General features: G+C 34.9%; 1 protein-coding gene across 16 annotated transcripts in view; it reads right to left on the reverse strand.

Annotated features, from left to right (window-relative positions):
• Positions 1-7,642, reverse strand: part of LOC119642190 (PDZ and LIM domain protein Zasp) — a 117,810-nt gene extending 110,168 nt beyond the window's left edge. For all 16 annotated transcript variants that reach the window (XM_038041205.1, XM_038041208.1, XM_038041212.1 and 13 more), the window contains exon 1: positions 7,507-7,642. In XM_038041205.1, coding sequence (XP_037897133.1) covers positions 7,507-7,617 — 111 coding nt within the window. In that variant the 5' untranslated portion in view covers positions 7,618-7,642. The remainder of the gene's footprint in view (positions 1-7,506) is intronic.
• Between the last annotated feature and the right edge of the window lie 6,198 nt (positions 7,643-13,840).

Raw genomic sequence — 13,840 nt, forward strand, 5'->3', positions numbered from 1 at the left:
TAATTTATAGAAAACGATTTAATTATAATTTTTTTTTTTTGTATTCTATATGTATTTATTCAACTCTTCTTCCATCTTCCAGGCATAATGTTGTCAGTGATTGCCAAGATATTTGCTCTGGTTGTGTCATCATCGCTATCATCATTATTATTGCACAGTCAGACATTGTTATTAAAATTAACGAACTGTTCCATTGTCAGTATACTAATTAGTTTGAACATTTGTGGCTATGCTGTTAATTTTCATTTGTTTGTATGTAAGTTTATATAAAAGTGTATGTGTCCTATATATATATTTGCTTATCAGTCGATAGCCATGCTAGCGTATCGATAAAATTGTCCAACTTTGCGTTCGTTTATTGCCTGAACTTTATTTCTGTCTGAATTAACTTTCTGTGGGTGTTTTCATTCACATTTAATTTTATAATCAAACACAACCACCGCGAACAAATGCAAAACAGATAGGCATAAGAATGGATAGACAGGCAGCCCGACATTCAAATATACACCAAATACAAACGTAGCCTACAAATTATGATCGACTTGTTCATAATGAGTGTAAATTTTTATATGATAAAGGTAGATGTTGTTCATTATAACTCATTGGTCTACCTATAAGTAAACGTTTGATAATTAACATAAACCTAACTATTTGCATGTTCATCTAGTAGTGAATATAATGAAAAGTATTTCGTGAAAAATTAATATTGATAATGAAATTTTTACGTTATAATCATCAATGTGTGGATGCATATTTATTTTCTCATCCATTTTTATATGTGTCCTATTATACGTTGAGTTTACGTCATTCTACTGGCTAGTCGTTATCAGATCCATTGGAACGGTCTCTCTGTTGTGTCTTTTTATGCACGGATCCACTTCTTTGTAGATCGTGCATATAATCATTAATCCCTTTGTCCATTCCGGTCTCCGCCTATTCATTCACTAGACTGTGCATGCCACTCTCTTTACATACTTCATTGGTCATTTTTGCGATATACCTTGCTTGCGTCTATTCGGCTTTCCTTCTAATGACCCTTTCATTCATCCTCGACTCCCATTCCTTTCATCCTCGACTCCCATTCTTTTCATCCTCCGACAATGTTCTCTCACTCTTTTCTACCTATTCCTTCCTAAAGTTAAAGTAAAAGTTTGTAGTTTAACGCGTATATAATCAATGTAAATATTACAAATTTTTGAAACCAACGCGCCCACTGAAAGCAAGCAATTGAAAAAATATTCGAACATAACTGATATTTTGTCCATAGCTGACGTATATCGATCTAAACCTTTAAAGAAACTATAAAAACTAAAGACATTTTGCTCGTTTTGGTCCCACCCGGAGCTTGTAAGTATCTTTACTCATGTAGAGTCGATTAAGACCATAGATAATAAGGTAATCATTAGAAACGCTCTAGAATTTGGTAAAGTTAACAGAGTTGAAGTCGGCCAGCTGACGTGCTTCTAATGTGATGGTTTTTCGCCAATTGGCAACACCAATAGTTCGAAAGCGAAATTAACAGGAGTTAGTTAACCGGCGCCGTTTTTCCGATCGTGTTGTCGACTGGACATCTTGAGGTGCTATTTTTACGTTATCCGAAGGGATCGACAAATAAGTAAGTCATAGGTGCAGGACATCGAGACAGAAGATAAATATGTAGAAAACTATATAGACTTTTGGAGACATAGTCCTTTAGAAACAGTTACCGTAGTCGTAGTGTAAGAGGTGTTGTAAAGTTAGAACATGATATGGTTTCTTCTATACGTTAGATATAAGTAATTAACCAAGGAAGAATTAATTGTCAGACAACATGGATCATTTATTTAAATTAAAAGACTTAGTAACAAAATATAGAAGTTGGATTTCTCTCTTACTCAAGCTATTCCCAGTTCCCAGCTTGAAAAGACAGAAAATTATTATTCAGAACCCTAGAACCAACCCTAGAACAAATCACAATTCATAATATACATCAAAAAACAATATTATCATCTAATGAACTTCTGAATAAAAGAATTGGAACCATAAGAGTACTCATTGAACCGTTTCTAGCGCAGCATTAACTTCTCCCCGTATTATTCTTCGTTTAAAAAATTCGTTTTAAATTTCCCTGTAATACATACTTTAATTATAAAATAAAATTTTAAATTTACGCAACTCTCGGAGATTACAGCTAAGACAAGATAAAGAAATATTTTCCATAAGTATCTTAAATGTATATAATTAGCGGATGTAAGGAGATTATGGAATGCAAGGAGGAGAAAGAATTAACAGAACAGACGGTTTTCTAGGGAATAATCTTCACTGAGGTCACTAACGATACAGGGTTCATTAGCCGATATAAGTTCAAATAGGTAGTCGTCATTCGGCCTATTAGATCAACAATTAAATCGTTGCCCAACATGAGCAAACTATCGCCATCTACTCTGTAAGAAATATTGAGTATAGAAGAAAAAGAAGTAGAAGCAGTCCCATCCGGCAGAAACCGACATTTAATCACTGGCGTTCGCCAAAGCAGAAAAGTGGTAAGAGAAAGTTAAAAAAGTTTTGCGTTATTCTTCGCCTACCTAGAAGAAACAACACCACATCACATCTGAAATCTGGAAATTTTTTGACTTGTAAAGACAGTGCCGTCGCATATCAAGATTAGAAATCAGAAATAGCTTTTCAGACCCTACAAGACTTGTGATACAAAGACATATTGAACTTGTTTGGATGGATTCAACAAACAGAACGGCTTAAGATAAAGTCTCCTTTTAATATACAGATCTGTTCAGAATCAATTTCAAAGCATGTCCGTCCATCTGTCTATATTGTATTCTCGTGTTCAACCTGAAGGCCGCGATTTTTGAGATATTTTTATGAAACTGGATACACTGCTGCATTTTTGGCCTAAGAACGAACACTTTTGACAATGGTTCTAATCGGGCCACTTTTAAGGCGTTTACAATATAACGCCTTGTTTTTAAAAATCGTTGCATGCAAGTTGGTCTAGAGTATTTTATGGTCGGCCGCGACTCACTCTGGTCTTTTTAATTATTTCTCAAGCAACTTCAAAAAGACGTAAAAACCTTTCTTAACCTTAAACGGACATAAAGTCATTATTACGTCTATTCTTCCGAAGCATGTTGAGAAAATTGATTGAAAATTAAATAAATTGATCAGTTCGATTTCATACGTCCGTAAATACACTTTGTATTCAATAAAAATTGAAGTTTCATAAAAAATACTACTATTTTAAATTATTTTTCATTTTATTTCTAAAGAAACATTTGCTATGACTATACACATCCAACTCTAAAAAAGTATTTGCTATAAATAAATTAAGGCGATATGGAACTATTTAAAAAATCCTAAATTTAATGAGAAATCTGTGAAGTGAAATTCCTTTGTCACTGGGGGGATGTTTCCAATTCGTGTACTTTGGTAAGCGTCAGAAAGAAGTGAGGAAAACGAGTGAGATAGAGAGGCATGACCACAGCCTAGTGAGGGTTTACCCAAACATTTAGTGTTATACCTTGACTGATTGCGCGCACTCTCTATACCTCTGATTAAGGTAAACTCAATTGTAATGCAGATTTGAACCCGCGAAGGCGTCGTTTTCACCTATTCGACTGCTCAAGAGGCGTAATCGGGAGACTCTGGTGTACTACAAACAATTCCGTATATTAAAGCAATTTAACAGGGGCTTTCTTGTCAATAAAAGCTATGAAATATAATTCTTTCTGTGCGCATGATTTAGATTTATGTAACTATGTGTGTCGGCCTCTGGCGTTGCTAATAAAATAAAAAATAAAAATAACAAAATTAGCTGAGGCTTTAGGGGATAGAGACGTCTGCTTTATGTGAAAGCTGTTTTCCACCTCAATTTATTGCAGTAAGCTAAAATTGTACCTGAATACCCTACTCACGGACAGACATGAATTGACGGCAATACATTGTCCTTTTTGTCGCAGGTAAAGTTTCCTCTGCACGATAACTGAATCTTTTTCAACTTTATCACCATATGCATTCTTCAAGGATTGGCAAAGGAACATAGTAAGAATTTAACACTAAATGATAACATTATCTCCAATAAATGACGATAATAACAAATAATTAGTTCAATGGAAGCAATTTACGGTTAAAAAGTGTGCAGCTGTGTGAGAGTGTGAGTAACTAGATGAAGGAAATGGCTGCAGTAGGACTTATTGCTTTCTATAACCAAGCTTAGCAACAATTACTTTTTAACGCCACATTATGGAGTCATTTACACCGTCTTATGTACGCGCAAAAATTGTTAAGGCTCTTAATAAACGCATACACATATATTTTACTTAAATTCAAACCATACATGGAAAAAATGTTGCTTTAAGTCATTTAATTTAATTACACAGTCTGACATCTATACCAAATAAGTCGCGTTTTTCGACCTCTTAACTGCAATTTTAATCGATTGTTTTTAATCTTTAACATATCTTGATGATGTTTTTTTTTTGAACGTACGTACGTACGCTGTTTGTTATATGCCGTGCTAAACACTAATAATAATTTATGTGTACAGACCTACAATAGTGGTGTCCATTTCAAACAAATTTGACATGTTTTCCTAACTGTGTGCGCTTACATACATATATACGTAGATTTATAAACATATAAACATATGCTCACGCGGAATGTTGCAGGAGTAGTACATGACACATGTTTCGGGTTAACATTTGCATATAATAAAAATTATGAAAAAAAAAAAAATTACACATTGAACTAATAAATAATTTATGGTAAATAAATTTGCCGTAAAGGAAAAAATTGATGTATAAACGATTTTATTAAAACATTCGTGAAAACATCAATCGAAGAATTTTTTACTTATGATTTGCGCAGATAGGATCACTTGTCATATCTTGTTGTCTCTTTGCCTTAAATCCGGTCATTATTGCATACAAACATGATTTAAGTGGGTATGACGGCAAGACATTTTCCGCGATTCTGTTTCCCTATAATGGAAAAAGTTATTTGCTATTCGATTGCAGCAACGAGTTTTGTTTGCCTGTATCCGAGCTGTTTTCGAAAATGATTCAATGATGAATCAGCTCTACGCTGTGGTTACATCGTGATAACCATTTTGAAACATTTCTGAATGAACGCAAACACTAGGTGACTGTGCTGCATCGTAATAACACCAACAACACTCATAACCATGAATTGTTAAGTTTTATAGTCAAGCTTGTGGTAGTCTTTCGGAATATATAACCGGTTATCGTATGCTATACATTTGCATACGTAACAAAGAGTTTGCCAAGGAATTTGTAATTTAGATTTTTGATTTTAAGTAAAACTCTCTTTCTTTTATATCAAAAATAAGCATCTTTCATCGAAAATGTAGTTCAAGTTCATTTCAAGATTGCTATTACTCATCAAAATGTTGTCGTTTAGAGAGTATTAAACAATACGGACCAGAGAAGAATAGCAAATTATAAAGACAATTTTATGAGAAGTGCGAAGTGTTCTCAACGAAAATACGATTACATGTCAAGCATTAGGAAAGTTATATGACTCTTTGTACTGGCGAGGCTACGAACAGATATCCCAATGTGGCGGGAGCATTAAATATTTATGGTGTTAGAAAGGCTCGCAAAGGCCTGTCGTACGCCATTCTGCAGGAATTCCCGAAATGTTGAAATCTCCTAGATGGTAAAATTATCTAACTCTTTATGGGAGGGGGTAGGGAGGGTTGAGGGCGGTCGATATTTTATCACTCCATCGAGCACCGTGAACTTTTAGCCTTTATAATGGGAGAACCGACGTTAAATCGACAGGGTCATCTTCCGTGAATTAATGCGCCTTTCAGTAGGATTTATGCTGGTTCATCGCTGTTAGATAGTTGTTTTCTTGTGATACTCCTCTAAACGATCTAAAGCTTAATCATATGTAATCATTAGTTTTTAAATATGATCGACTTTATGTAAATAAGTGTATTATGTAAGTAAGTAGATAAATAAGTAAATAAGTTATATATTCAGTAATCCTTAGACTCTTTCCAATTTCATGATCTTTTGAGAACTTTTCCAAAGAACTCCCCCGATTTATCATTTATGAAATCAAATAACTGAGAACATCTTCTGCACATAATAGTTTTTAATAGAAATTTAATTTTTGGAAAAAGAAAAAATGATACGAAACTCATAAGCGGCGAGTGTGGCACTTTGTTTTTTTTTCATATGACTATTCACTCAGGGCCTTTCCCCTATTCGCGTGTTACAAGGAAGAAGAAAGAAATATGAAGGTGGTGACCGCAGTGTAGTGGATGTATGGCCAATTAATCAGTGTTACGCCTATTCCCAACTGGGCACTCGCTGCAGCTACGACGAAAGAAAGTTCTACCGCAATTTAGATTTGGACCCGGAAAATCTAACTTCGTAGCTCTTACCTACTCGGCTACTCACACTGACTTTAGCTGACATTATATTTAGGAATTTTAGTGAATCGGGCAAAGGAATTTCTTAGGAATATATATTAGAACTGAATAGAAGTGAATAGAACTGAAAAACTACTTAATATATTGGCAGCACCGAGTATTAATCAATATTTACAATATTTGCTTTCATAGCGGGTATGGCAATTTACCTTTTCATCTATTCCTTCCCTATGTCTGCTACCGTGAGAGATGTCGTCAAGGGATTTTACTCAGTTGCTAATTTGGTAGTGGATACGTGTATTAAGTAAGGTTTTTGAAATCCCGTAATTTTTCCTACAATTGGAATTACATTGAAGATAGTACAGTCGTTTACTGGTTAGTCTTGAAAGATGCCAGCATTTTACCATTCTGTCATATCAAAAACTAAATAAGTGAAATTTTTCGGCACATTCTTCCCGAAATTTTACTGGCAGAATGTACTGCAATCGATTTTGGATCAACTTCAAGTGATCTTTTAAACCGTTCTTTACCTTTGTGAAAAAGTATTCCAACCAAAGCTTTTTAAATCATTACCGAAGCCTGTGTTGTTTTGAGCAACCGACATGCAAAATTTAATTCTGTATTTCAGAAATTCTAAATTGTATTGAAGAGGCTCTCTATGTTAATTTTAAGCCAAAACCTCATACAGACGACCAAAATTATACAAAATTTTGCACATAAGTCTCACATCGAATGTAATGAAAGAGTTTTCAAACTCATCAGAATAGTGTCTATTAGTGGTACAATGGAGACTATTTACTGGCCAACCCAATAAATGGAAGAAAGTATATTGATGGTTGGTGTTTGTTTGGTTTTAATATAAAAATAAAAACTTTCCTTTTGTGACGTAGGCAAAAAACCCACTAGAAAATACGCATATGCATTTAAAAATGACTCAGACACACGTTTGTTGTGTTTGTTGTTCTTGCTTTTCAATAATTTACTTAAGAGATTTTTCTTTTTTTTGTGACTCAAAAATGTTGGTTAACGTAAACGTATTCATAAGAATTTCTTTTGCAATTTGGTAAGCATTAGTTTTCTTAGCTAGTTAGTATATTCGTAGGCAATCTTACCTTTTGTACTAAAAGAGGTGAGGCAAAATCAACGCCACCCTGCAAACGGAAACCCCAGGGTTGAGCGTCGAAACGTGACAATTTAATTTGCAATAATTGTGGTTGAGACATAATTGATTATGATGACGATGATGACAGTGCTTCTACTACTTGGTTGTTCTTGTTTCCTCCTCCTTCTTTACTATTTGTTGGTCTTGTTTATTGCTGACTTCAAGATAGTCTCTCTGAAATATTAAAGTCAAATATTTAATATTAGATATGTTCGCATTAATTGTTTGCTGATCTGCATAATTATGCTCAAACAAAAATCTTATAATTATGTCCTAAAACCGTATTTGTTATGCATGTTTAGATAGCAGTAGTGTGTAGTGTTGAATATATTGCTTCACTAGCCTCTAATGTGTACTGTTGGCTGTTGTCTCTGACGAGACCATCATATATAATAAATTCTACGGAAATTGTCTCTTGGTTTTAGTTATTAAGTTATTTATATATACACATATAGAAGTGTGTGCGTATAAATATATGTACGTACAAAAACTTATATCAATAAAATGTTATGAAATACTGCAGCCACTTAATATCCGTTGAGTAGAGTAAAATTTTAATAAGTTAGCCTTTGAGTAGAAGATACTTCCTTCAACCGACCAAACACACTTCCATATTGGATGTGTGTGAACAAGTGTCTGCCATTTCCTAAGAGAAAGTGTAAGTAGTACTCTAGGGCTAAATGTAACCGTGACTTCTTCATTTTAAAGTACGTAACTGCGTAAGTTGTCACACCAAAGCTTAAGGAGTAGGTTTGAACATGTGTAGTTCCATTACTTTTTCTGCTTATTTCGAAAGAAAGTGCTGCTACATTCTCAGTGGTTGCTTTGCGATAACTAAAGCCCAATTAACTATGATGCAGGCCAAGCGAATCATCAACATCGACGATGAAGCTGAATATTAATGGAATCTTCATTAGGATCGGGGAGACGTGAGTGTAGCTGGACTTTGAGTGTTATGGTGTGCTCCTATCAAATGAAACCGCTATATTTTTTTTCGTATGGGATCATTGGCTCAGGAAATGTACTCTATTCGTATAATACGGTGACGGTCGGAAAAAAGTGAAGAAAGGGAAACAGATAAAGAAGAGAGTCTTACCTATTCGGCTACTCACACGGACTCATGGGGGGTGAGCTGGGCGTCATGTGCTATGGTGTGCTTCTACTATATGAAACAGCCATTAAGGAAAGTTACGAATAGTTGTTAATGCAATTGGGTTGAAAAGCGCGAGTAATATGCAAAAACCTACGATATCCTCGGTCTTCAGTAAGAAGAAATATCGGCATATAAACAAAATTCGCGCAGAAAATGTTTGCAGTTCTCTTGCACACCGGCGGCAAAGACATATCGTCCCCTGTTGCCAGCAAATATTGTCTTTTCCGATTGACATGGACTTAAATAAGTGACTTATTATTAGTTCGCATGGTGCTTCTATTCTTATGACGACACCCAAATAAGGGTTCTAATAGCCAGTAAGGACCTGTTGTCTGCTCCGAATCTAGTGCAAAGAAGAAACATTGAATACTACAATTCCTGGCGTTCTCTATAATACTCTTTTATCTTTAATAAAAAAAACTTGCGAACACTCATTTATAGACCTAATACATACCTATGTATCGAGCATAAGCGTGGTTTTAAGCAGTCAGCAAGCAAGGCTCGAGACATCAGACGATTTTAATGTTTACTCTTTGAAAATTTTCTTAGCACCCGCTTCCTTTCTGGCCTGTCACTAATATACGGAGTTCAAACAATTATACGTCTCGTTAATCGATTTCATTAAATTATCCGAAACGAATATGAGGACTGTTTTCCGCGACTATTGTTCTTTACAAAAAAAATGTTACAGCAGCGCCCGTAGAAAATGCGATTAAATTTTTGTACATTATTTGCTATAGTTTATGAGTAATGAACAAAAAACCTACTTTTCATTCTCTTTGAAAGACAAAGATGTTTTCAGTTGCCTGCGTGCAAGAACTTCCTAAATTTCTGCAAAATTTAAAGTCGACAGCTTCGTTTTTTCGGCCAGGAGAATGCTTGCAACAGACATTACACAGACGGACAGACGGACATGCTTAAATCGATTAGAATTTGATGCTGATCAAGAACTTTGTGGGGTCCCTGAAGCATCCTTTTAGGTGATACAAACGTTTTGACAAAATGAATGTACCCCTTATCCTTCGGTGATGGGCATAAAAATATTAATACACTAATGCCAAAAATAATAATACATTCTAACCAAAAAATGTCGTCATTTGATCGGAGATGGCGTAGAAGCTCCTTCTAGACGTATGCCCGTCGAATATTCGTCGACAAAAGCTAAATTAAAAGATAGATATTTCAATGATCATCTTCAACAACTGCTGCGCACGATATTTCCGTCAAGGAAATTATTCGGATATTTTCTTGTTTCCACAATTGAAATTGTAAATTTGGACAAAGTCACACCTTGAAGTTTAAATCTTTAAACGTTTTGACCATCTGCATAACTATTTCTCTGACTGCCTATCGGTTTACCATAAAATTGGCAATTGCATAATTACATTCCCGGTATATTTCGACAGTCTCTATATTTTGAAAAAAATTTTTACTTATTTAAAAAAGATACGTAGATAAATACACGTGCAGATTTTTTCAGTCATAAATAATGCGTTGTATATATTATCCCTTACTTGTGGTAAGGATATGTTAAGGATATATTACGTATATGCGGATGTATAGGGCATCCTAAACGACTACATTCGGCTCTTACTATACCAATCTATTCAGAGTCATTTTCTGATCAGGTTGAGAGATATCTACTATATATCCGTCTGATTCTGGTAAAATTTTCACGGTCTTTTGATGAACTGATATTGTACAATGATATGTTTTGCTCCAAAGGACAACTCTGTGAAAAAGAAGTAAAAAATTAAAGTTGCGCAAGTATACGAAAAATAGACTGACGTAGTCCAAATTCGGTACAGTTGATTTCTATATCAGATTATTATTATGAAGTAATTTTCATCATGAAATATTAATAGTTATACCCTCTTACTATATAAAATTGCGATCTGTAGCTCGAATTCATATGGATAGATATCAGATGAACAGACAGAACCATTTTCTGAATTGATCGGCATAAAAAAAAAGTGGGTCCATGTTAACCTTTAGCGCAAGTGGTGTGAGATATAATGAATCGGTTTCGTTGATTTTATGATGAATCCTTGTATAGCGTCCTGCTTTAAAAAGATCATTATACCTAAAAATGTGTGATTTCTTGTATTCGATGAAAATTGGAATTTGATATATTGAATGAAATAAGCAAGTTTGGATAGGATGATACTATTTGTCGAGTCTCTGTCTGCTTCCCTATATAAGTCTTATAAAAAATAAGTCTTAATAAATAGCAAGGTGTAGTTTTCAGCGTTTGATAAAGAAAGTTGATCTTAAATACTGACGTGGTGTTGCAATCTGTTTTGTTCAGTTCGGTCTACATTGACCTCCTTTTCGGACTGCTTCTCGTGTAAGAATTGTCAGGAGAAGTAAGGCTTCATATGGGAAGTAGGCGTGGTTTTTAATAGTTTATGACGGAGATTGCTCCGAAAGGGCAATTTGACATTTGCACTCACAAGGCTACGTTTGGATCGCGTAGGCCCATATTTCGTTCTTGTTCTCAGATAGAAGTTCTTATAAGAAATACGTATAACTTTTGCTACAATATCGGCAGAGGTCGCGCGATAATTTATGCAGTATGTAAAGAGATATAGATATATTCAAACTGCGATAGTATACTCGACTATAAACTTGCGACGTGTTTCAAGTTCGAAATGTGTAAGTCCACGAGACACAGGATGTAAGTTCTTACCTAAGTACACTTATAACATACTTAGTAGTAACTAAAATTTCCTTTATTCTTATTTATCTTTTGTTTCTCTTTATATTTTTAACGCAGTTGTTATGTAAATTTTAAATCTTAAATACACTTAAAAACGAATGCAAGGACATATGGTGTGATAGCAGAAAAAACTTGAAACTGAGACTAACTTACAAGCAAATCCACATCGTACGTACGCGTACGGAATACCAGACGTATCTATCTATACGTATATGTTTGCGTGAATGTATTGTGCTGATGCTACATTGTTAATCCAAATCTAAATATTATTTGACCACATTTTGCTTGGAAACCCATTGGGCTAATAGAGACATACATGTGTGTCTCCTTGTGTATGAGTGTGTTTGTGGAAAATATGTGTGAGTAGATGATAACATCTCTGTACATCTCTGTGCTGCCTCAACACTTAACACTGGCCGATGGTAGCAACGATAAACCGATGCTACTAGGAGCAGTTATCTTTAGTGGTATAATAATGGGCTGGCATAAAATGCAAAATGCTTAAACGCGCAAAAAAAAATTTTTTCAATAAAAGAAAGAAAATAACGCAAGAAAAATGTTCACGGTAACACTTGTATGTATACATTAGTACATGAATATGTGTCTTAAAGTGGACGAAAAGTTATGTGTCACCTAAGGCTATGGCCGTTGGATGATGGTATGCACAGAGGTGATAACGTGTTTTTTTATATATTATGGCCTTCAAACGATGTAGACATAAGGTAGGTTTATTGCTTCGCTTGGTAACTACTATTTGTAAATGCTCTTTGGTGAGAATAAATACAAGTCCTTGGACATGATTTCAATGACATTTTCAAAAGCGTAAAACCCTTAAAAAGTATCATTAATAATGAAAAAAGTGGATGATGCGATTCTTCTCCACTTGAATCTTTTTTAATCTTTAAATTCAGAAACAAATATATTTAAAGAAATGAAAATCTTTAAAACAATCCGTTAACTGTAGTTGGCAACTATAACTAGCAATGAGCATCGTTGCAAATTCACTTGGAACGTTGTATTGGTTTGTAAGAAAATTTCGACCCTTTCTATTGGAGTCATATATTAACCCACGCGTAACAAATCTCGTGGATGTCCAAAGTCTGTGAAGCGAACGCTTGCAACGTTTGTTGCATTTGCATCCCTGCAACGGGTTATTCAATTTTATGACAATTTTTGGCGGCCGTAGGGGATAACGTTGGTGATGCATAAGAGAATTGTTTCCGGCTTATTTTTGTTTTTTTCCTTGTTTCCCATATAAAATTGTGGGCCAAAGGAGATCACAAGGGAGGGTGTGAAATGAACAATGACACAAGACCAGCCCACCCGATAAGTAAGTTTCATCCATCCATCTGTCTACGTAAGGGTATTCGTACTTGTATTTCTCGTTAATGAATTTCATTAGATTATCCGAACACAATATAAGGACCGAATCTTTTATACCGTTTATGTTTTTATCGTAGAAGCATGTCAACATTGTAGGCGCGTCCTTTGAAAAGTTTTGGTTAATTTCAAATTCTTTTGTAATTCTTCTTTTTCACGAAAGAGAGAATGTTTACCACAAATACTGCAAAGGTGCGCAAACAGACAGATGGACAGACGAACAGACGGACATGTTTAGGTGCATTCCAAATTTGACATAAGCCAAGATTTTGCACACTTTATGAGGTTTTTGAAGCTTGCTTCTGTAAAGATATGAGGCTTGCTTCGTTATAAAGGTATTGAAAAAACAATTAAATTTTGATACACTATAATATTGGGTAGGCCTGGTAAATTTTTTCCATTTTTGTAAAAGAGCTGCAGCTTCGCTTATAGAATATGCTTTCAAATTTTTGTCCATTTATCTGCTTCAGTTTATAAGTAAGCAAAAAACTTTTTATTCCGTTTTAAAAACAGAGCTGTTCTCAGTTTACGTAGTACTATGGGCGTGTCCTCCGACCGTTTTGGCCGGTTTTAATTTCCAACCAGCGTGTAAGAACGTCCGAAATTTTTGTAAAATTTGAAGCCGCCAGTTTCGGTTTTGCGAAAAGTGACATTTTTACAATAGACATCAGACAGACGGACAGATGGGCACGCTTAAATCGATTCAGAATTTGATGCTGCTATACTTCATGGGGTCGCTTAAGTGTCCCTCTGGGATTACGACCGTTTTCGCACAATGAATATACCCTCATCCTTCAACGACAGGTATAAGAGGTTCGATACTCCCCAATTATACTGCCAATTTATATAGAGGATAAGTTAGATCATGAAAAGTGCGAAAGTTTTCCATTGACTAACGACATGATGTGTGTTATGCCTTAAACGAATGCCTGTCTGCAGACGAAGCCCCCTTTTTATTCATGTTTCTTTGATGTATCCGGGTTTTTCATATTTCCTTTTCATAAAACTTGTTAAAAGAAATACTGGATGGTA

This window comes from Glossina fuscipes, unplaced genomic scaffold (genome assembly GCF_014805625.2).
Source record: "Glossina fuscipes isolate IAEA_lab_2018 unplaced genomic scaffold, Yale_Gfus_2 221, whole genome shotgun sequence".
NCBI classification, from domain to species: domain Eukaryota; kingdom Metazoa; phylum Arthropoda; class Insecta; order Diptera; family Glossinidae; genus Glossina; species Glossina fuscipes.